Source organism: Necator americanus, chromosome III (assembly GCF_031761385.1).
Source record: "Necator americanus strain Aroian chromosome III, whole genome shotgun sequence".
Lineage (NCBI taxonomy): Eukaryota > Metazoa > Nematoda > Chromadorea > Rhabditida > Ancylostomatidae > Necator > Necator americanus.
The window spans coordinates 12,721,114-12,745,775 of record NC_087373.1 but is presented as its reverse complement, the minus strand read 5'-3'; the positions used below and the strand labels follow the sequence as shown (position 1 = coordinate 12,745,775).

Genomic DNA, 24,662 nt, shown 5'->3' with positions numbered 1-24,662 from the left:
TTCGCAAAGAAACGGTTAGTTTCAGGATGTAGCGGTGCTAACGCAGAAACACTTTATTATTCCACCCAGCTCTTTATTATTCATTATAAAATTATTGTTATTTTTAAACGCATGAAGTTGAGTTGCTCTAATTGCTAGAAATCGTTCATCACTCATTCATTCAGTCTACTCGTTTGCTAGGGTTCCCAACAATAGCATATGAAAAGCAAAAACCTTCCCGATTCGTTTCGGTTCATAAGGATTAGCTTTGGGACCAACTTTTTTATCTTGTGTCATATTTATTTCACCTAAACACCAAAGATCGACATTGATGTAATGGATTTTATGCTCAGGAACTAAAATGTTGCCTTCACCACAACCCGAGGTGTTTCAAAATTATTTTAAAGCATAGCCACTGCAATTTAACTGTCAGTACTTGCTATCCCGCCCAGCAAAGTGGTTAGAAAGGAGAAATTCATCACATCTACATTTTAGGAAGATTGTATTTGTTTGTTTCAATGAGATGGTTCGCCGATGGAAGTCTCCTCGAAATGAAATACTGTTGTAGACTCGACGAAGAGGAATAAAGAACCTAAATATTCTCCTTCTTTTGGAAATGTCTTGTAAATCATTTTTCCTATGAATAACTAATTTTATGGGCAGCAAAGGTTTCGGCTACCGTGGTGCAAGCCTTTTACAATTCTATTTAAGGTACCGTAAAATCAAAATGTTATGAGATGGTTGCCTAAGCGTGGAAAACTGCTAGCGATTTTTCTGGTTCTTGTTCTCATTTCCTCACGATTTTCTGGATTAGAAAGCGAATTTGTGCGTTACCAGACGCGATTTGTGCTCACAGATCCGAACTACACACTTCTGTATGTTTATTTGTTGAAGTTTCCTGTCACACTGTTTATAGGTGGTGCTTGTACCGAAGTAGAGAAGAAATAATCTCCTTTCAGAGGAAATTATCGTTAACTGAACTGCATATGTAGTTTTCAACAGTGTAAACACGGAACTAGTTTTTGTGTCTTGAACAGTAAACGTAGGACAGTTTACAAATCCCTTCCTTTCTTCGACTGAAGACACTTTCGCTTCCGTAAACTTGCCTCACCTCGTGCCGCTGAGACTGTTTTCTGATGCGAGGAAGACTCTTCAGCATGCGTGCAACCAGAATTTGTCAAACAATTCATCAATTCGTTTTTAAAACAATAGTTAACACACTCCTTACCTTACCGCCGACCCTTTTCATGAAGTCCTTCGAAAAAAGATACGATGTTCTTCGAATCCTTCGCAAGAAGAGAAGCTATTGGGCAACGTTTGTGCACGATCGAGACAAATGGAAGTATTACTGGTGCTCGTTCGAGCAACTGATGAACAACGGGAGCATCGCTGATGCAGATGATCGTTTTATTCTGGGGTATGCATAATTCTTTTTTAAATGCGTGATTCAACGCGTAGCTTTTGAAACTGACAGCGAGACCTTGAAATATTCTGTACAAACTTGGATGCAAGTCAACCCAACGTCCTCAGTTTAGCAGAAGGGGCAGTTTTGACATTTAGCGGAGCAAAGAGATCCTCTGTATTGGCTTTCACCCCATCACTAGTACGCATAGAGTTGCTTCATCTGATGAAATGAAGCGTTTAATTTCTTTAGTAATGGGATGTGTTTCGCGTTGTCGCCACTGTGCATTAACTCTTCCGAACGCTTTTTACTAGTGAGACTCCCGAATCTTACGAATCCCGGCAAAATTCAAATCATCCAAGGTATTGGCTAAGATTTTTCCCAAGTAGTCGCATACATTTTATAACGAACAAAAGATTCAGCTTATACGAAATTCCGCTCGTTCGCATTCGATGGACTGAAATATTTACTATTCATCGCTTGCATGATAAAAGCTTTGCCAGACAGGCTCTAGTGGTGCTAGAAATTGGCTAAGGGCTATCTTCTCCTCAGGGATTTGAGAGAGAAAAAATTATCTCATAAAAAATTGTCGGCGGAATTCTTGTGTTCTTGGTCTTGTTTGGCCGGTCGCATCATCCATGCATGCTGTCCTCCCGTTTTCCTGGTGTTTTTGATTGATGTGATTATTAACAGAAAATTGATGATAACCCGACAGATTTTCCGGAGCGGAATAAAGGGAAGAGATGCCTGTGCTTCTCATTGCATCTCAACCAAAGTACAGAACTCAGAGTCCTGAATACATCACTCCACGGAAGAGGATTGTTATTTTTCAGGACTTCGCGTTTGATCACGCCTTCTTTGTGGGATTTAGTCGAATAGTAGGAATGAAGCATTGTCTTCACTTCTATTCAGTGGGTACTAGTGAGAATCAAAGTTCTAACAAATCCATTTAATTTTTAGTAACGTATTTGAGATAACTTTTCTTCACTTCGTGTCCTCATTATGGGTCGTTAGTTACAACTTGAAAATTGGAATTAACACTTCTCGTAGAATTTCTACCTCGTAAAGAGAACATCGTCAGGACTTTATATCTGATGAGGAACGCTATTACCTTTTTTCTGCATTGTATGTCATGTTTCAGTGTGTGTGTGAAATAGATAAGTGAAGTTTAAAGTTTCTGTTCAATGCCCACTAATTAACTGTGTTCAATCGGTTCATTTTCTCATTTTTCTGAAGGTTTTGCTTCCATATTTGTCTCACTTACATTCGCTTTTTTTCAAATAAAAAGTTGTTCTTCTCTTTTTCTGGTCTCGGAGGAAAAACAATACGGATGACCATCCATGTTCTACTCCTGTTTTTGAGAAACGCATGAACCCAACTATTATATGATGGTATAGTATAGTGAAATGAACGTTATGATAGATGGCTGCGGCGTATTCTGCAGATATGCTTACAAGGTCCGGATTTGTGCAGTTGATCTTAGGCGTCTTTTGCATGGAGCGCTGCTCGGATGTAGGGAAAGTGTAATGCAAAGAAGGAAAACTAATTTGTTGGTTAAAGGGACCAACAAATTAGTTTTCCTTCTTTGCATAAAGGGATCACGAGACTGACGATATTGAAGTCTCGACGGGCAAACATAGAGATTGTTGTGTAGAATACGAGCGTAATCCTGCTCAGTTCTCCCTGATCATTCTGAAAAACATCGTGTAGGAACGGTATTTATTCTTTCCAAGTACATGTAAACGCACTTTAATTGTGTGCGCGACGCACACACGATATGAGCGGTCGAAAATCAACGAAATCTACTCAGCAGCCTATTCAAGTAAAGCTAATGAATAGCTTATTGAGAGAATCTGAACGGTGGCGCACCTCGTAGGAACTAAGGTTGTTTCCATATCGATTTCAAAACGATTTACAACGGATTTCGACAAGAATTACAACTATTCAGTAGGAGTAGTCATGCTATCATGCTCATGATCATTCTGTCACGTGTGTGTGTCAGTCACGAAATTCAAAAAAAAAAGGGGGGAGGGGGTGGGACGGGTCCACCGGCGTCGAGTTGGTGCCTCGACGCTAGAAAGCTATAAAATGGGGTGTGACGGGTCCACTGGCTCCAGACATCTATAGAAGGGGGTGCAACGGGTCCACCGGCGCCAGATACCTATAGAAGGTGGTGCGACGGGTCCGCAGGTGCCAGATACCTATATAAGGGGGTGCGACGGGTCCTTCGGCGCCAGATACCAATAGAAGGGGGTGCGACGGGTCCACCGGCGCCAGATACCTATGGAAGAGGGTGCGGCGGGTCCAACGGCGTCGGTGGACCCGGTCATTGGTGCGCAATAACTCAGGATGCATGACGTAAAAGATAAATAGTTGCAGCCGTTTCAAAGCCGTGACCACTGGGCGCTTTGCCCTTCACCGTCATGACTGCTCCGTGTGCATATTTCCTTCTTTGTTCGCCTCAATTTTGTAGCATGTCGTTCTCAGAAAGTGGAAACACTCATGCAAACAGCTGCTTAAATAGTAGCAAGATGTTTACGTGATCTGACGTGGAACGTTATCTTTATCAGTAGGTTGATTTCTTTCACGTCATTTTATGTTAAAACATCATTCTATGATAACTATTGGGGAAAATCAGGAGGAATACCCATACTTCGAGTAATGCTTTCAAATAGTATCTACATTAATTTGGCAATCGAAGGACTGTTTGTCGCTGATGGTTGAATATTCTCCAAATGTAGAAATGATGCGTTTAGAAGGAAAGCTCCGTAATCTTTCGCCTTAATTTACAATATAAAGAAGAGAAGGAAAGCGTTGTTTAAAAAAATCTAATTTTACAGAAAACACTACTACTATTAACTTTCATTGATCAGTGAAGGGGAGCGAAGCTAAAACCACCGAAAGTCTGAAGTCCGGCTTTAGCCGGACATTCAGACTGGTATATTATAACGCGCTTAGTAGGTGTGTGTGCATGTGTGTGTCTTTGTCTGTGTGTCACAAAATTCTAAAAAGAGAGGGATACAGGTCCCACGGTCCCGTCGAATTGATGCGCCGGTGCTAGGAAGCACAAAAAAGGGTGAAGTGGGCCCATTGGCTGGTGTGACTGGTGTGCTGTGGTGTGGTATATCGCGCAGTAACTTCGTGTGCTGATGTTGGATTTATCTCTATCAGTGCGATGTTGCTGAGGTCCCTTCATGTTAACATCTCGTTCTTTGATAACTGTTGGATAAAAATAGGAGAAAAACCCATATTTCAAAAAATACATTCAAGTTATGTCCACTACAATATATTATATTGGTATCGAAAGAGTGTCCTAAGCCGATGTTCAAATGTTTTCCAAATATAGAACTGACGCGTTTGGAAAGAATGGAAAATACTATGAAATCTGAGTATTGCCCATGTTCGACTGTCTTTGAATCTCGGCATGTTAGTATATTATCCTACGAGTACGAGATCACAGCACGCAGAACGCTAGAGGCCTTTTGGATAACCACCAAAAGTCCAAAAATGAACAAGAAAGATGAGTGCATTGCTATCACAAACGAGTTATCCGTATATCAAGACCTATGCGTATTTTGATCTACGGGCGGGCCGTGAGGTCCCTATATAAAAACCCTTGTGACTCGTAGTTGTGGTACGTCATGGTCTGCTGCGTTAACAAGTCTAGCTAATGAGGTAAGTACTAGCCAATGTGTTGCTGTTTGAGTTTGCCTACCGTTTGGATGCTTTCGGTAGGGTGATGAGGCGCTTGAGGGGATAAATCGCTAATGGCTTTGAACTTTTCAGGCTCTGACGAAGGCGGTAACGCCGAAACGTTAGCCGTTGTTTAATAAAGGCGATCAATACCAATCTTGGCTACAGATCAAGGAAATCAATTAAAAACTATGAAATCTTTTGCCTAAATTTATAAAAAAAAATAAGAAAGCGTTTTTAGAAAGGCGCAATTCTAATTTCGCAGATAATGCCACTACTATTAATTTTCATTGATCAGTGAAGACGAGCGAAGCAAACACCACTGAATGTCTGAACCAACTTTCAAACTGGTTTAACATAGTTACTAAATAAACCAACCTTGCTTAATGGCTCATACCTCAAGAAACCTGCTAAGGCAGCGATCAGAGCTCTTTTGGGGTGGCCATCCCCTCTCCCAGAACTCCCTTTCCGCCATACCATTATTTCATCAGTGCTGATTTTTATATCCACGTCTCCTCGGAACTAATGTTCAGCTTTGTCTATGTTCTCTCATTGTGGGCGTGGCTGGCGTGATACGAGAAGCTGCGGAGAGAGACTATCTGCTGAATTAACGACTGACAATCAGTCCTCCTCCGTCTTTAGAGGCTAAGCATGTTGGTGGCTAGATCTTCCTCAAACTCTTGCGCATACGGCAAGATGATTTCAGCAACTCTACTACTCTACGCTGTTATTCATTCGTCACTTAGTTGTCCCAGAACTCCTGAAAGAGTAATCAGAGGTCGTGCTGTTATACTCAGAGCAGTGCCGGGTCAGACCCCTACCGAAAGAATAGGAGTCGTCCATTTTACGCAGAGGAACGGTGTACTTATGGTCAGTTTTTTTTTGTGAAATCGGAGATTGGTTGGTCTAATAACAGGTTGCACATTTCAGATCAGGGGCAGGGTCAGAGGTCTGTCACCAGGACTTCACGGCACACATGTTCACGAGAGTGGAGATCTCGGTAACGGATGTTTAGCTGCTGGCGCTCACTTTAATCCCACCAATATGGTGCACGGTGGACCAACCGACGCTATTCGACATGTGGGCGATCTTGGGAATATTGCCGCTGGAGTAAGTACGCTACGGTATTGCATAGAGTGCTCATCTTACAACTTACTTGTTACTAAGGTCTTGCTTTTCTCGAGACGAAAAAAAAAAATCCTCTTGAATTCTTGAATTCTTTGAGAAAATGAGTAAATATAATAGAAAATATAATAGAAATATAGTAGAAAATACGATTAATCTTATGAATATTATTCAACGAAATAAATCAAGAAATAAATCTTTTCAAGTTAATGTCGGGATTTCGAAAGTCTTTGTCTTGTCGTTGTAAACTTCAGAAAACTTTGCAATAATATACTTTTTCTATCTGATGTTAGATGTTCTAGTTCTGTGCTAGATGTTCTTGTTCTGCTGATCGAAATCCTTACGATCTGTCCCCAATTAGTTCTACGTTTCTTTCACCTTATATCATTCAAATGAACAAAGGTGTTCTTGTCATCCTCACTTTTCCCTGCACATAGAAAATCTGATGTAGTTGGCAATGATTTCAAATGAGTAATAGTCCGGTTTTTTATTTCTTTCGTTAGAAATCACGAAATTTCTCTTATTTAAGGTCACAAACTTCTTCAAGAATGCTTCTCTAGTTTAACGAAACGTAGAACATGACATTCAGATGACATCTGCATCCTATTTTGTTTTTTCTGCACATCCTTCCATTGAATCCCTTTTTAAAAAAAAACTCCACTACTTCCTTTCTCGTAAAAAATTACGTCGAACAAGTTTTGCTGGGCGAGAATGCACAGCTCAGGGTTAAGCAAGCGACATCATCAATTAATTGAGCTAAGTGCCCACTCAAGGAGCCTGGATGAAATATTTAATCCGGGGCTGATCAACTTGACTTACAAAAGAAACTTCGAAAATATCTAGAACTTAAGGTCAAACTGTTCTAGTTGAGACTTCTCAATGCTTCGTGAACATGTTTGTGTGATCTACTTCCTTTATCGATGCCAGCTGATAACAGCAGTTAATCGCCTATGTTTGCGATCTTTTATTTATAAGGCACTCCAAGTTAGTCCTATTTAAACGGAGCGTCTACTGAAAACGTCATAGAAGGCGTTTAATCAAAATCATCCATCCTCGGATTGCTACACACATCAAGAAGGATCAGCGAAGTCTGTCCATCATCTCTCCAAATTTCGGACTCATCTCTGGATCTTCTTTCTAAAACATCTTTATAGGTACTTGCCGTCTCATCTACATTTACATGAACCACTGCATACGTTTACAATACGTAGCAAAAAAACTTCGGAGAGAGAGCAAAGTCAAGCAAAGTCGGAAATGCACTTTTCTCTCCGTTTTTCGTTCGGAATCCTTGACAATAGATGTTCCTGCGAGATTTTTTTCAATAATTGAAAATGACCTCTACTTCCATGCTGTTGCAATGACTCCACACTAAGCGCGACAGGGAAGTGAAGGAGGAACATTTCTAACATCTGGAACCGGTTTCTCACTAGGTACAAAGAGCTAATTCACAAGTGCAACTTGAGATTTTTTCTGCTAAACAGAGTGCTTGCGAATGGTTTGCAGAAAGAATCTAGCAGAAGAATTTTAAATCCCTAATTCATACAAATATAAGTGGAGAAATCAGAAAGCAGATGTCCTAATAGGTCGTCCAGCAAACGAAGGGAAATTAGAGTAGTAGTGCAGTAATCAGTGTCATTGCCTTCCTCGAAACGGATTCAAATGAGAAATGTGAGGTAAAGGTAGACACATGACTCAGTTGGCTTCATCGGCGGGCAAATATGGTGAATAACTCGTATGCTCGTATAAATTACGGCTCCCGCATCTTCTTCTCCGAAGGGTGTCGCCCTTAAAGACAGCATACCACGAATCTGAGGTGGTGCGGATTTCAGGTGGATTATTCGTATACGGGATAGTAGATTATGAAGAGGTGTGTGATTCCGTCCATTTCTTCCTAATTGCCGTAAAAAAAGCGGCCCGGAAGATGCGCGCGTGCACAGGGCTGCCGCGCTCCAGTCAAACTCCTTGTAGAAAATAGTGCGCCGGAACGCTCGAAGCCGTATCTTTTCTAGGGCAATTAGGAAGAAATAAACGGAATCAGCCTCCTCCCCATAATCTACGACCCCGTATACGAATACTCCACCGGAAATCCGTACCACTCCAGATTCGTGGGGTAATGCCTTTAAACACAGCTCTGTCCAACCTTCTCGATCTACAGAGCAAGAGCTCGCACAGAATCCATGCATTCATCACAGTTTCATATCCTGCGAGTATTGGCGTCGCGTGAATCGCCTAACGATGCCAGGTGACCCGAGTAGCTCAGGCCGACAATGTCAGCGTAACGAAACGGGGAGTTATCACCGAAGATTCCACGCTCTCCCAAGGTATTCGACGCGTTTGAGCTGGGCCGTGGCTGTGTACTGGACAACACTTCTTTTTTGAAATGTCAGGGTAAACTCCTTCATATAGTTGTACAAGTTATAAAACACCTACGAGTCCAGAGCGTATACCTGAATGCTTGACCACATTTGGTACAAACAGGGCCACCACGAACCTGCAGACCTGCGATAGGACCTAATAGGCGTCCTTTACACGTAGACATACTACTATTAATATTACTTTTTGTCCTGAAGAATCGCGCTGGTGAACCTTTCCGAAACGCTGAACAAATCGCAAGAAAAAGTGGGCGGAAAGCCGTTCCTATTACTTGCAGCGCATTCGACACAGAAATTTCACCTTATATTTGAGAAAACTCCGTAGAGCGCGACCTGGGTACTCTTTTGCATCCAGTCTTTCTTTCAAATGAGAATTGGAGACTTAAAATTGGGTTTCGAAACTACTGACCCTTTAAAGATCCCAGATTTTGACGATATACCTAATATGCTAGCACAATTGTTTCCAGTAAATTTATCACTGAACCGCTTTTCACAATCTATAGAACATCCATATTCCCATCTTCGAAAATATGCGACAATACATCTGCATCGTCATAATTTCTGGTGTACGAGACAAACCATATCCCTCACCTAGTTAAGTTTATCGCAGGAAATCAGTCAGTCCTGAACTGTTCACCTATTTCTAATTCTTCTCAAAGTTAACAGCATTTGACAGCGGGACTACTTGCTTTCGAAGGATTTCAGAAGAAAATATGCCACTTTTCCGCCGCAAAATGTTATATGCTATACAATTTAACATGTCCCCAAAACGTCCCACATTTTCGATCTTGTACGACTGGATGGTAGCGGCAGCTATGCAGAAACGAACGTTGTCATGGCATCCTCCGGTTTGATCTCCGGGACATGATGCAGCGTTCGGATTTTTCATGGCATACAGATGCTATTTCTTTCCGAATCGTCTTTTTTTGCCTTTTTGTACAAATCCAGAATACTTGCTCCATTTCATCCATGTGAAAACCAGTGGCACTCTACATATTTTCCACAAATCCATTACTTCGTAGCAAAACCATGGCGCCTACGAGAAATGCGATGAAGCAACACCCATACGGGATAATTACGTTCATCTTGACTAGCTGAAACTGATCTATCATTTAGTTCCGCGACTATGAACAACTTTAATCACAACACGATCTGATAGAAACTGGTATCGGAACTCGTATAACAACTCCGATACCTATAACGATAACCGGTTATTTGAGGAAGGAAGATTTGTATGGGACAAATTCTTATTGTCTTGTTTTTTTTTCATGAAGCACTGAAAAAAACAGGAATATTGAATGAGAAAAAACTGGTGACCAGCAAGTTGTGACCAATTTTTTTTTCCTTTCAGGCAGATGGAGTTTCTGACATTGACATCACCGATAGAGTGCTTCAATTAACTGGATCAAACGGTGCTGTCGGTCGAGCTTTCGTCATTCATTCTGATGTTGACGATTTGGGAAGAGGAGGCGCACCGACGAGTAATACTACCGGGAATTCGGGCTCACGTGTCGCTTGTGGGGTTGTCCGTCTCGTCTAATGGGCACAACAACACAACTTACCGTTGTTCTTTACCGTTTTCCTTCTTTTCCGTTCTGTATAATGAACGATCTCGGTTATTGCTCTTCGTATTTATTTTTATACTCTCGATAACTCTGTTCACGCTACAGTAACTAATAAATTGAATTAAATAATCAGACTCTTTGCTGCAGCCACACGGTCGAGGGTTCGAAATCGCCCTAGTGCAAACCAAGCATTTCATCCCTCCGGGGTCGATAAATTGGTACCAGACTGGTCTGGGAGGATAAAAACACTGACTTGATCATCGGTTGGCCCCCACAAGTCATTGTATAGCCAGTTACACGTTCCAAAAACCTCAACGATCACGAATTCCAGTAAAACGCGTTGGCGCATCCCAAGTGGATTGATACGCCAGTGACTTCATCCTTTTTATCTCTGTGCTTCTATATTTGGAAAAAAAAGTCGAGAACTTCTCTGTCGATGGTTCTTCATTTTTTAGAAAAAAACTTTTGTGACAAATTTTACAAACCTTGAATTTTATGGAGAAATAAATTTATTTTGTACATTTACATGGAACAGTCCCATATGTTCATACGTTACATAGCCTTCCCAACTATTCGGAACTACGGGAAGCTATTTTTGGAGCGTTACGGACTTTCATAAAAAATCAACCAGCCTGTAATTCTTTTATTTTTCTATTTTAGTTTTTTTTTTAGAATCGAGAAATCCGACTGTGCAGAACTATGTAAGCTCTAAATTTATTTCGTTGTATGTAACTACAGTCATATAGCAGGGATCCATCCTTTGAGGCTACGTATTTGTTTTTTGTATCAGGTTGTCGCATCGCTTGTATTTACACTACAAACAGAAGACTTATTTTTTTGAGGATCTTCAACTTTTTATCAAAATTTCAACACTGCTGACATTCCTTTGCCGTCTAAATCTTCCATTGCAACCGCAGTAGAATCAATCAGATCAGCAAACATCCAATAAGCTGACGAACAATAGCACAGAACGTCTCGCCTAGGACATCATACTTGAAGACAGGCTTCTAACCAGTTTTCGTGAATGTTTGTTTTCGCATGTTCTTACCGTAAGTCATCAAGAAGTGCTGATTCGAAAAATACACATAAGAAAAAGAGCACTGCATAAATCAAACAGAAAACGTTCCCGTTATTTTGAAAGGTGTATCTCGGCACTGGAAGTAAAATTCAACGTACAGGGTGGCACGGGGGAACGGAAACTTCTGGATGTAATGGCAGCAGTAAAAAGTTGGTACAGAGGAGGCAGTAGCATCCACCACCATACAATCACTTACCATTCATTAGTTATGGACCAGTAACAGTTTTCTCCAAAATATTTCCAAAGTCATACTTTATGTTTTATGTCTATCTAAGGTTCTCCTACCTTTCTTTAAAGGCATCAGCTCACGAATCTGGGAAGGTGCGAGTTTCAGGTGGTTTATGCCTATACAGAGTCGTAGATTACGGAGAGGAGGGTGATTCCGTCTATTTCTTGCTAATTGCCGTAAAAAATGGTCTGGAAGATACGAATTCGAGCGTTCCGCCGCGCTTTTTTCTACAACGAGTTCGATTGGAGCGCGCCAGCCCTGTGCATGCGCCGCATCTTCCGGGCCGTTTTTTTTTCATGGGAATAAGGAAGAAATGGACGGAATCACACGCCTCTCCATAATCTACGACCCCGTATAGGAACTCTCCACCTGAAATCCGTACCACCTCAGATTCGTGGAGTGATGCCTTTAATGAGTGTTCCGTTTCTGTCTTTGCACATGAATCTGGAAAAAATGAAAATTCGATGCTCTACGAGCTCTGAAAGGCAGAAAGCAGAAAAGTTGCAAACACCATGCTGGCGTTGTTTGTTGCGAGGAGCTCGCCTTTGCCGGTTTATTATCATTCATCATATACCAGGCTTCCGAAATCTGAAGAAGTGTCTTTGCTGGGGATTGCGAAAAGAAGCCTTGTACAAGTTTTCCGACAAAACAAAGCCCGAGAAGAATGTAGTTGAGAGCCACTCAGTGGCGCACTTATTTCTTTTCTTTTCTTTCTAACTTACTTTTTTCTTTTAGTAAGTTTAGCTTACATTTCATAGATCCTCTAAAGCTAATGCCTAGGTCTTAGGGCCGCGACTGATTTTATTATTTACTTCGTGAAATAAGGGGGCCACAGGGTGCCCCCCCCCCCCCTTCACTCACCATTCACCTACAGTCCGGTCAAAATCTTTTGATTCATGCTACAACGTCGTGCAAGTGGTCACGTGCAGACTAGAACTAGTCTTCGATAGCTTCGACTGCATCACTGCAGCACAGTCGGCTGCTGGCTTCCAGCCAGAGGTCGAAGTTAGGAATAGGTCCTGTAGCGCAGAGATCTACTCTAGGTCCGTCAAAGATACGGTACAAGGGGGGTCGCGTATCTATCAGAGTGTTTATGTTTATCGGATTGTTTATCATTTGATCGGAAGTGGACCGGAAGATCGGCTTACCATCGAATTCCACGCCAAAAATAATTTTAAAACAAACCAGAGATTTGCCTCTGCGATACTAGTTCAGAGCATTTTGCTCTAACGTCTAGCTTAGTTTCGGAAACATGCAACAGAATGTTGCTCCTTAGACCTCTTTCTTACTTGTAGATTTTTTTTTATCAAACAATTGAAATTTTTATTACCTACTAAAATAAAATATGAAGATTGTCAAAGAAGCATGAGGAGAATGATCCTGATTCCCTTACAAACATAGCGTTACTCTTCATCCAACGGATACCACATTAATGAGATTTCCGAGTTTTTTTTTTCTCAAGGCGCACCTTCTTTGCGCTTAATGGATCTTGCATTGAGGCACGCACTCAAGGGCTACGATGTTGAGTGAAAAAGAGGCTTCCTCCTTCATGGGTAGCAGACTAGTGGTCACTCCATGACAGTAAAAAAATGGTGAAGTCACTGACGTATCAATCCATTTGGGATGCGCTAACGCGTTTTACTGTTATTCGTAATCGTTGAGGTTCTGGAACGGGCCTATACAATGACTTGTGGGGGCCAGCCGATAGTCAGGTCAGTGTTTTTATCCTCCCAGACAATTCTGGCACCAATCTATCCACATTTGAAGAACGCAAAGTATAATATAACATAATACCTGAAGAATGCAAAGTTTGGTTTGCCCTAGTGCGGTTTGGAGCCACCGACCATGTGGCTACAACGGACTTCTAAGCAACAACGCTTCACCCGCCCGCGGTCACTCTATAGAACATATAATTTTCAATACAGCGAATGTAGTAGAGAAAGAAAGGAAAAATCTGTCTACAAGTGATGATTAAAGGGTCCGTTTCTTAGCACCACCACGGCTGCCATAAACGAGACGTGAGCCAAGTACGTAACTACGTAACTACGTGTGTACTCAATAAGGCTTTTGTGATCGCTGAATACTCCTAGTATTAGTAATGACGAGATCCAGATACTGAAATAAATCTGAACTTTAAAAACCTCCGGAAAATTCCGGAAGATTTATTCGCTCGCTGTGATTGGTGATGTAGTCGTGTAGTGTAGTCGTGTAGTCGAAACTTATTCTCTTAATCACATCAAATTATTGGACCAGGCACATAGATAATTGAGAAATAGAAAATAAAAATAAAAAAATGAAAATATTAAATACATGAAATAAATAGAAATACAATAAAAACTATATGAAATGCTTCTAGAAACCAGTGTTGAAGGTCTTAAATGAATATCTAAAAGCAGCGTATCATGGAACCAGTAGTTGGAAAACCTATGGGCAAATATAGAGCTCGGTGTTAAGATTACGAGTACGACCGTGGCTGCACTCAAAGTCGGTCGAATGTGGTCTCCTCAACAGCCCATTCAAGCAAAACCAATGAATAGGCTGCTAAGGGAACCGGAACGTGTACAAGAGTGAGGCGTTCTAACGTACCTCGGAAACTTAGCTATAAACGTTTCCCACCCCGTTTTTCAGAACGGTTAGGAGGAACTGAGCGAGCCCACACTCATTTTCCTAGTCTTTTCCCTGAACTCCATGTTTTCCACCAGGTTTCCACGCTACGTCTGATTGGATCCTCTACAATACTATGCATGAACATTGAAAAACCGACGGCCATCGTCGCTTGGCCATCTCGTCGAAAAATGGAACTTTCAGAACAATTTATATATCATTGAATTCTCCTCATTGGGAACTCTCCGAAAACTACAATGTAATTGAGAAGCCAGCAAAATCCTATCGAAAGCAAAGTTTCCCAAAATGCAAAAATTGTAACTTCACATAACTTACGGTTATAGTAGAGAAAGTGTCCAAGAACTGAATCTTTCATGTTCCATCAGAGCGTTAGAAAAAAATGTTGAAGGCAATCACCTGAAATTGTTGAATTATTATTTCCTTCCCATTTGTACGATTTTCGATTATGGTTCGGCCTAATTTTGAACGCTTGTTACAAGGACACACGTTATCAAATAGCAGGTGAATCTACGATTAAGCAGAACCATATCTGACTTCTGTAAAATCTTTTTTGTTTATGGACAAACAAGCTCCGTTCGTGTCTAGAGCAGCACAAACTTTGTAAATTCTGATTTTTTAATCCTCTATTCTTACTTTTTCTCTACTTTGCACCTTCGCTACTTACAAGAACAGAGTTTAAATTCAGGGAACTCAGGCGGAACTTATGAAACACTAAGTGCACCTCAATTTATAAGGCTGTTTTTCTCCGGAATGATTTCCTTGCCCTCGTGTAGCAAAATCTTTTCATAACTTTCTTTCGCAAGGAAGAAGATGGAACTTTCGGTCTAACTTGATGTAACTGTTCGAGCAAAATACTGATTAATTTGAGGAAAAAATTGGGTTTGTCTCGAATAGCATCTCGAGTTCGTCGATATCGTTCAAAGAATGATTCGAGGCTCTTCGTTTACTGCGAGAATTCTCACGGCCCGGCTATTTTCGCACCTCAGGTGGGGCAGGCCTATTGAAGCCATAGGCAACTGCTGCTGTAGCGTTGGAAGGACAACACAACGTGAGCATCGTATATTTTTGTTTAGGCTGGCCACTCATACGAACTTCCGCAGCTGGCTCTCACGGTAAGCCAGCTGCGGAAGTTCCTATGAGTTCTGAACGTCAGCGAGGAAAAGATGAATGGAAAGAAATCAGGGCGAAAACGAAATGAAGAGTGATCCAGTTGCGTAAGGGGTGCAGCGGTAGCGGATAGAACCTAGGACGGGGGGAGGAAGTTGGTCCTGCTAACACCATACCTCGCTGGAGTTCGCGATGACCCGAACTCCAAGCCCTATTTCCCCGTACCGCTTCGAGCGCAGACGCTTACTCATCTGCACCGTGCTTCTCGTTTTGACTCGACAGTAGGTTACCTTTGCTTGCCATTTTCGATTGCACTCTGATCAAATTGTTTTCGGATTCAAACACTTCTTTATAGAAGGAAAACTCAAGGAACTTTCAATCTACTGGAAATCCTCGAAAGGTCTCCATCTGAGATTACTTGCGCAGATTTAGATTTTCACCTCCCCACCAGAATTCACAGAAAGCGTGTTGTCGTCTCAAACCAAAGAAATGAAGAGTGAATGAATAGATTCTTCAAGAATTTGTGTTTTCCAGAGATTAACTGAGATTTGAGTACAAAGTTGAAGCGGAAAATTGTAAGTGAGAAATAACTACAGGTATGAAAATAATAACAACGCAATTAAAAACAAATTAAACATGGTAACGAACTAATTTCGAGGACTCGATCCGCTCGTTATTGGTCGATCTCACATGTCGTAAATTTGACATAAGAACTTTCATGATTAAAAAAATTAGTATTCGGCTTTCAGAAACCTAAAAATCAGACAGCTTTCAGAATCTCAATTTAGAGTCTGGGCACCCATTGGATAGCTGTTCCTAGTTCTATTTAAGCATTAGATTTTGTTCTTTCTCCTCCCGTTGGAGGTGGGCCGATCCCAGCAGCAGTGCAACGCTGGGCCGACCCGTGACGAGGTGCGAGCAAGCCCACGACCTCATCCGGTCCCAAAAATCAAATAACCTTAACGAGACTCATTCGAATCTCTATCGAAGGTTAATTCGATAAGAACAGAAACTAAACTTTGATCTTAGCCAAAAGGCCGAGAAGCGATACCGCAAGGTGTCGATACCAGGTGCCGCTCGCCTTGTGAGTCGTACCTTCTGCGGGCAAAGCCCGCTTGTTGATGCGAGATAGGTCGCGTAGGAAACGCAGACAGACGTAAGAAATGTTGAAAAGACGCACGCGCAGGTCTGAAAATACACCCAGGGATGGGAAAGTATTGGTACGAAATCCGCGCAATAAACTTGGAAGTTGAAATTTCGCATGTATCAACAGTTCATCGAAGGTCGCTTCCATTTCAAAAATGAGATGCCTTGAGTAGTGAGGAGTCAGAAGAGTTGTATTGATCGTCTATCCCTCTCATATATACTTCTAGTTTTTCCATCTGTATAGATTACTACCCCAATATGTTGACTTGAGTACTTGAGGAGCATATTTTTCCAATTCTAGGTGTATTTTCAGACCTGCGCTCGTGTTTTTTCAAGATTTCTTACGTGTGTCTGCGTTTCCTACGCGACCTATCTCGCATCGCGCTGCGTTGCCCGCAGAAGGTACGACTCACCCGAGCCGAGCGACCTGGTATCGACACCTGCCAGTATCGCTTCTCGGCCTTTTGGCTAAGATCAAAGTTTAGTTTCTGTTCTTATCGAATTAACCTTCGATAGAGATTCGAATGAGTCTCGTTAAGGTTATTTGATTTTTGGGACCGGATGAGGTCGTGGGCTTGCTCGCACCTCGTCACGGGTCGGCCCAGCGTTGCACTGCTGCTGGGATCGGCCCACCTCCAGCCGGAGGAAAAATAAAAAACATTGTATAGCTCTAGAGACACCCGCTCAACGCAAGGCATCTTCTAGAAAGCTCTGAGCAGTGGTCTCGAATTCGCGCAGCAACAGCTCAACGTTTTTCGGGGTGAATTGTTATGTGAGCATTATTCGGCATTCTAGTTCCGAGAAAAATTTTCACAGAAGCACTGCATTGTCATCTGTTTGTGACGATAATTCACCACAATATGAAAGCGTGTTATCACGTTCACTTTTTCCACTGGAGCAGCGAAAGATGTCAGACGTGCGCGTGATGTTTGGGGCATCGCAATTCCATCTCCACATGTTGCTCTCCAGCGAGGGAGAATAGGATCATGTCATGGTTGGAAATAGACTGAAAAGGCTACTAAGCAGGACCGCTCATGTTGTATGGATTGGTTACGTTCTTTAGAGGAATTATGGCTCTCGTTAAAAGTTTACTTCTTCCATAGAAGCACTAAGCGGCTCATTCGCACCGAGCAATTATGTTACTATTTTTTACTTTAGTTAAACCCATCAGTTTTGCGTCAAGTTTCAAATAAATGACAACGAAATCGAAAACATGTTCTTTTCACATATTATTACAGTTTTCATTTATTTTTCTTGGTAACTTGGTTCATCAATCGATTCGTATTGACGAGGCCTAGCTATTTGAATTAATTTGATTTCTGAAAGCTACCGAAAAGCATCTATTTTCTAATTTACCAGCGACTATAAATTGGTGGACCAGCCACAAAAATATACTTTTCCAATTCTAGGTGTATTTTCAGACCTGCGCTCGTGTTTTTTCAAGATTTCTTACGTGTGTCTGCGTTTCCTACGCGACCTATCTCGCATCGCGCTGCGTTGCCCGCAGAAGGTACGACTCACCAGGCGAGCGGCACCTGGTATCGACACCTGCCAGTATCGCTTCTCGGCCTTTTGGCTAAGATCAAAGTTTAGTTTCTGTTCTTATCGAATTAACCTTCGATAGAGATTCGAATGAGTCTCGTTAAGGTTATTTGATTTTTGGGACCGGATGAGGTCGTGGGCTTGCTCGCACCTCGTCACGGGTCGGCCCAGCGTTGCACTGCTGCTGGGATCGGCCCACCTCCAACGGGAGGAGAAAGAACAAAATCTATTGATTGGATAGAACTAGGAACAGCAATTCCATTTCCTTCAGGGTACCCAGACTCTAAATTGAGATGCTGCATGTCACGGAAGCTTTCTGATTGATTGTGCTAAGGTTCCTGAGAGCTGAATACTATTTTTTTTAATCAAGAAAATTCATATGTTCGATTCTTGACATGTGGTTCCCTCAACTGAATTCGTTACCATGTTTTATTTGTTTTCATTAGCGTTGTTATTATTTTTATAGATGTAGTTATTTCTCACTTACAATTTCCCGCTTCATCCTTGTACTCATATCTCACTAAGTCTCTCGAAAACTGAAATTCTTGAAGATTTCTTCTCTGTTTATTCACTCATCATTTCTTAGGTTTGAAACGAAAACACTCTTTCTGTGAAATCTAAATCTGCGCAAGTGATCTTAGACGGAGACCTCTGCAAGCTTTTCAATAGATTGAAAGTTCCTTGAGTTTTCCTTCTAAAAAAGAGTGTTGAGTCCAAAAACATGTCGCAATGCTTGTGAACAGCGATGTTGAGTAAAAAAGGAGGCTTCGTTTTTTTTTTTTTGGTAGCAGATTAGTCGTCACTCCTAGAAACATATAACATCGAATACAGCAGCGAATGTAGTAGAAAAAAGGAAAATCTGTCTACAAGTGATGATTAAAAGGTCCGTTTCTTAGCACACCACGGCTGCCACACACGAGACGTGAGCCAAGTGTCATCCGCCCTTTATCATTCGTAACCTGCCGTACCGCAATTCGATGCCCAGCCTTTCCGCAGAAAAATAGAAAATAAAAAATAATAATATAAAAATACGAAATAAACAAATAAAATATGAATAAAATAAAAGTAGAAGAATGGAAATAGAAATACAAGAAAAACCACATGAAAAAGCTCCCAGAAACCAGTGTTGAAGGTTTTAAATTGAGAATCTGTGGGCGGTGTACCACGAAAGTGACATAATTCGGGAACTTGTTGGAAAATATAAAGTTTGGGGTTTAGATTACAAATGTTATCGTGGCTGCGCTCAATTCCCCTCAACATCCTGAAAAAAACGGTGTCTGTTCCCACAAGATGCTCAACGCTTGTGCACGCGCCACATCCACGAGCAGGCGGTCGAAAGATAATGAGCTTTTCTCAACAGCCCATTCAAGTGGAACCAATGAATAGGCTGCTGAGTGGACAGTGGTTGCATTTACAACACAAAAAAAGAACAGGACACTTCTAATCTCATTGCATCACCTGACGGAACTGAGCTGAACTGGAGCGGTCATATCAATCAACAACATTCATCACTTCTTCTTCGTAAAGTAAATTCGATTATTCTTAATCTTTAATTAGTTCTGAATTATTCGGAAAAGACTAGTTCAGAGGTCATTTTAATCAAAAATCTTCGTCGTCCACGTCGTGTTGTCCTTCTAACGCTACACCAGTAATTGCCAATAGGTTCAATAGGACAGCCCTAGCTCAGGTGCTAATATAGTCGGGCCGTGAGAATTCTCGCAGTAAACAAAGAGCCTCGAATCGCGCTGGAAACGACATCGGTGAACTCAAGGTGCTATGGCAAACTTATTTTTTCTTCATAAATTAATTAGTCTAGTGTTGAAATTGCTGCATCAAGTTAGCCCGAAAGTTCCATCTTCTTCGTTGCGAAAGAGAGTTATGAAAAGACGCTGCTATAAGAGAGTACGAAAATCCTTTCCAGAAAAAAACAGAGCTTTATAAATTGAGGTGCACTGTTTATGTGTTTTAACGGTTTCACTTGAGTTTCTTCACTTTGAAATCTGTTCTGGTGAGTAACGGAGATGCCGAGTAGAGAAACGGTATGAGGAGGGAGAGGAGGGGAGGGGTGGTAAAAAATGGACCTTACGAAGTTTGTGCTGCTCTATTGCACGAACGGAGCTCGTCTGTCCACAAGCAACAGAAATTTTACAGAAGTCAGATATGGTTCTGCTTAATCGTAGTTTCATCTGCTATTTGATAACGTGTGTCCTTGTAACAAGCGTTCAAAATTAGGCCGAACCATAATCGAAAATCGTACAAATGGGAAGGAAATAATAATTCAACAATTTCAGGTGATTGCCTTCAACATTTTTTTCTAACGCTCTGATGGAACATGAAAGATTCAGTTCTTGGACACTTTCTCTACTATGCCCTTTGGCTATGTGAGGTTACAACTATTGCTTTTTAAGGAATTTTTGTTTCCACGGAACTAACTCATTAGAGGGATCACAAGCGGTTAGTAGCGAGGCTACGTTGCCAGTCTCCAGGTGGCGTATAGGGGGCTAATCGCAGACCATAAGCAACCTTGTGCTTGCCCAGAGACGCGGGTGGATTCAGGGGATAGACTCCCTGTTTCTGCTGTGCCAGGATCGGCTCATAATACTAGCGTATCCCGCACGTCGGTCCGGCCAAAAGCCTGCAATCAAGTGACTGGGAGGTGCAAGGGAGGCGGTTTGGAGTCGCCTCCAACAAATAAGCTCTTCATGCCCATTCCGGGAGAACGGATGTTCTCTCAAAAACCCATGGGACTAGAGGCTTGCAACCTGCCCATGGGTTTTTAAAATTTTTTGCATGTCACAGCAACAGAAAAGAGAAAAGAATCTTCTGATTCCGGAGGAAAGCCTGGTACGGTAGCGCCAGGAAGGACGGGGTTGCAGGAGTCATATAGGCTGCGGAAACAGAAAATTACCAGGATGACGATCTGTACTTATAACGCACTTACGCTCGCATCGGAAGCGGCCATCGAAGATCTGATGATGCAAACCAGGAAGATTAAGAAGATTAAGATTAGAAGTATTAAGATTAAGAATACGTCGTTGGACTGACCGAGACGAGACGACGTCATCCTCTCGACGCCGTATATGAAACTGAAGAAGAACTGTTCTTAGGAACATGCGACAGTAGAGGTTTTGGTGGAGTTGGCGTCCTCGTCAACACGAATATGGCAAAGAACATCGACTCTTTTGAACAACTTACGATCCGAATCGGACTTCTGCGGATGAGAAGGTGTGGTCCAACACCAGCTTTGACTATCTTCGTCGCTTACGCTCCAACATCAAGCTACGATGAAGAAGAAACCGAAGCTTTCTATATGGACCTGGAGAAGTTCTACCGAGAAGATCATGCCTTCTACAAGGTCATAATTGGCGATTTCAACGCTAAACTTGGCCTAAGAAGAACTCCTGAGGAACTTTACATCGGGATCCACGGCCTACAATGGAATGAACAGGGGAGAGGCTCTCCGAGTTCCGCTGACGGCTAAGACCATTCATGGGAACCCGCAATTCCAGAAGCCCTTCTCTCTACGTTGGACGTGGGAGTCACCCGGTGGATGGTTTGTTTTTTGTTTTTGAAAAAAAAAAACCTCCACCATAATGAAATAGACCACATCATCGTCAGTAAAAGGTTTTACTTGATGGATGTTGCTGTTGTACCAAAGTTTTATATCTGAACGGACTATCGCCTTCTTCGAGGAAGATTTCTTTCACACGGAGAGCAGAGAAAGCCGCCAAGCTCAGAGAGAGAAATCCCAGAACTTTCATCAACTGGGATCTCTTCGCTGCGCTAGCCGGCTTTTGGGAAGATCCCGCAATGGACAACATCCACGAGGAATATGACCGACTCGTTGAACACCTTCACGACTGCACGAAGAAGGCTGAGAGTTTTAAGACCACCAAGAGACGCCTGTTTCTTGAAACTCTTGAGCTGATACGCCAGCGTGGAGCAGCACGAGCCGCAGGGAACCAAGGACTCACGTCCAAGCTCGCAAGACTTTGCAGAGAGGCCATAAAGAAAGACCTTAAAGAGAGAAGAGCAGAAGTGCTGGTTGAAGTTGCAGAGGCGGGTAAAAGCATCCGCTATGCACGTCGAGTCTTCGCCAGTTGCAAGACAAGGATGACTGCTCTCCGGAACCCGAAGGGAACAACCATTGAGAAGGGGAACGGAAAAAATCATTTACGACTTCTACTCTGATTTCATCCACAGCCATGCCACGTTTTTTCTCACCATCTGAGGGAAGACGGACATGTCATTCCATAGGCTCTCCCGCCCGAAGTACGTAACGGCTGGGTCTCTTATGCCCCATTCACGCTCAACGGAACGAACATATGCGATTGCACCAGCTACGTTTATCTGGGTCGCAAATTGAACATGAAGAACGAACTGGCCCTCGAACTGGACAGGAGGAGACGAGCGATTTGGGGAGCGTATAAGAGCATCGAGGATGTAGTGAAGAAGACCAGGAACACCCGGCTCCGTGCTCACTTCTCCCATACTTCTTGCTTTGACTTATGCTTCGGTAATCTGGGCATTTCGCAAGCAGGAAGAAAACGCGGTGAGCGTCATTGAACACGCAGTTGAGAGAGTGACGCTAGGAGTATCCCGCTTCACGCAGGTGAGGGACGGAATTGGAAGTTCTCTCCTACGTTAGCGATCCAAGATTAGAAACGTCGCCGCGTTTGCCAAGGAAAGTAAAATAAGGTGCACTTTGACCACCGTTGGACCAGAGCTGTGAGCGACTGGGTTCCCCGCGATATTAGGCGCACTACAGGAAGACCACCGACCCGATGGTCAGATTTCTTCACGAAGTCCTTGAAAGAAAAATATGATGCTCTTCGTATCCCACGCGAAAGGAGGAACCACTGAGCAACTCTAGCACGCGATTGGGACAAATGGAAGAATTACTGGCGCCCGCTTGACCAGTTCGAAGATCAACGGGAGTCATGATGATCAAGGTGACCAAGGGGAATTTTACTTTCTATGGCATTTTGCTGCCTTCTCAACTACATGACAGCTTTTGGAGAGCTCCGAATGAGGAGAATCCCATGATATATAAATTGTTCTCAAAATTTCATTTTGAGAACAACATAAGAGCGAGCGACAGTGCCCGTCAGTCACTCACCGTCGGTTTTTCAACAGTTTATCCGACGTTTGTCCCTACGTTAGAACGCTATTCTATGCACAAGTTTCGGTCCACTCAGCAGCCTTTTCATTGATTTCACTTGAATGGGCTGTTGAGGAAAGCTCATTATCTTTCGACCACCCGCTCGTGGATGTGGCGCGTGCACAAGCGTGGAGCATCTTGTGGGAACAGACACCGTTTTTTTTCAGGATGTTGAGGAGAATTGAGCGCAGCCACGATAACATTTGTAATCTAAACCTCAAACTTTATATTTTCCAACAAGTTCCCGAATTATGTCACTTTCGTGGTACACCGCCCACAGATTCTCAATTTAAAACCTTCAACACTGGTTTCTGGGAGCTTTTTCATATGGTTTTTCTTGTATTTCTATTTCTATTCTTCTACTTTTATTTGTTTATTTTGTATTTTTATACTATTATTTCTTATTTTCTATTTTTCTGCGAAAAGGCCGGGCATCGAATTGCGGTACAGCAGGTTACGAATGATAAAGGGCGGATGACACTTGGCTCACGTCTCGTGTGTGGCAGCCGTGGTGTGCTAAGAAACGGACCCTTTAGTCATCACTTGTAGACAGATTTTCCTTTTTTCTACTACATTCGCTGCTGTATTCGATGTTATATGTTTCTAGGAGTGACGACTAATCTGCTACCAAAAAAAAAAACCGAAGCCTCTTTTTTTACTCAACATCGCTGTTCACAAGCATTGCGACATGTTTTTGGACTCAAACACTCTTTTTTAGAAGGAAAACTCAAGGAACTTTCAATCTATTGAAAATCTTGCAGAGGTCTCCGTCTAAGATCACTTGCACAGATTTAGATTTCACAGAAAGAGTGTTTTCGTTTCAAACCTAAGAAATGATGAGTGAATAAACAGAGAAGAAATCTTCAAGAATTTCAGTTTTCGAGAGACTTAGTGAGATATGAGTACAAGGATGAAGCGGGAAATTGTAAGTGAGAAATAACTACATCTATAAAAATAATAACAACGCTAATGAAAACAAATAAAACATGGTAACGAATTCAGTTGAGGGAACCACATGTCAAGAATCGAACATATGAATTTTCTTGATTAAAAAAAATAGTATTCAGCTCTCAGGAACCTTAGCACAATCAATCAGAAAGCTTCCGTGACATGCAGCATCTCAATTTAGAGTCTGGGTACCCTGAAGGAAATGGAATTGCTGTTCCTAGTTCTATCCAATCAATAGATTTTGTACTTTCTCCTCCCGTTGGAGGTGGGCCGATCCCAGCAGCAGTGCAACGCTGGGCCGACCCGTGACGAGGTGCGAGCAAGCCCACGACCTCATCCGGTCCCAAAAATCAAATAACCTTAACGAGACTCATTCGAATCTCTATCGAAGGTTAATTCGATAAGAACAGAAACTAAACTTTGATCTTAGCCAAAAGGCCGAGAAGCGATACTGGCAGGTGTCGATACCAGGTGCCGCTCGCCTGGTGAGTCGTACCTTCTGCGGGCAACGCAGCGCGATGCGAGATAGGTCGCGTAGGAAACGCAGACACACGTAAGAAATCTTGAAAAAACACGAGGTCTGAAAATACGCCTAGGTCTGGAAAAATATGCTCCTCAGGGTCCTCAAGTCAACATATTGGGGTACGTAATCCGTACACAGATGGAAAAACTAGAAGTTAAAATTATAGG

At 42.3% G+C, this 24,662-nt stretch overlaps 5 protein-coding genes across 6 annotated transcripts; all 5 read left to right on the top strand.

Moving 5' to 3' along the window:
• Positions 1 to 4,747: 4,747 nt before the first annotated feature.
• On the top strand, positions 4,748 to 4,960 carry RB195_009399 (uncharacterized protein; the record flags this gene model as incomplete). The annotated part of the gene is made up of 1 exon (XM_064189941.1): positions 4,748 to 4,960. One exon carries the CDS (start codon positions 4,748 to 4,750, stop codon positions 4,958 to 4,960), a length of 213 nt encoding a protein of 70 aa, XP_064047524.1.
• Positions 4,961 to 5,051: 91 nt separating this feature from the next.
• Positions 5,052 to 10,111, top strand: RB195_009398 (uncharacterized protein; the record flags this gene model as incomplete). Of its 2 annotated transcripts, XM_064189940.1 has the most annotated exons (7): positions 5,052 to 5,056; positions 5,608 to 5,643; positions 5,700 to 5,727; positions 5,781 to 5,842; positions 5,872 to 5,944; positions 6,005 to 6,184; positions 9,923 to 10,111. In XM_064189940.1, the coding sequence occupies 7 exons, from the start codon at positions 5,052 to 5,054 to the stop codon at positions 10,109 to 10,111; spliced, it is 573 nt and encodes a 190-aa protein (XP_064047523.1). The 2 variants fall into 2 exon arrangements, with proteins under 2 accessions (XP_064047523.1, XP_013305608.2); XM_013450154.2 differs by lacking the exons at positions 5,052 to 5,056; positions 5,608 to 5,643 and having other exon boundaries at positions 5,726 to 5,944.
• A 10,664-nt stretch (positions 10,112 to 20,775) lies between these two features.
• On the top strand, positions 20,776 to 21,344 carry RB195_009397 (uncharacterized protein; the record flags this gene model as incomplete). Its single annotated transcript, XM_064189939.1, has 2 exons — positions 20,776 to 20,875; positions 20,971 to 21,344. 2 exons carry the CDS (start codon positions 20,776 to 20,778, stop codon positions 21,342 to 21,344), a joined length of 474 nt encoding a protein of 157 aa, XP_064047521.1.
• RB195_009396 (uncharacterized protein) lies at positions 21,024 to 21,344 on the top strand (the record flags this gene model as incomplete). The annotated part of the gene is made up of 1 exon (XM_064189938.1): positions 21,024 to 21,344. The coding sequence occupies one exon, from the start codon at positions 21,024 to 21,026 to the stop codon at positions 21,342 to 21,344; it is 321 nt and encodes a 106-aa protein (XP_064047522.1).
• Positions 21,345 to 21,673: 329 nt separating this feature from the next.
• On the top strand, positions 21,674 to 22,054 carry RB195_009395 (uncharacterized protein; the record flags this gene model as incomplete). The annotated part of the gene is made up of 1 exon (XM_064189937.1): positions 21,674 to 22,054. The coding sequence occupies one exon, from the start codon at positions 21,674 to 21,676 to the stop codon at positions 22,052 to 22,054; it is 381 nt and encodes a 126-aa protein (XP_064047520.1).
• Between the last annotated feature and the right edge of the window lie 2,608 nt (positions 22,055 to 24,662).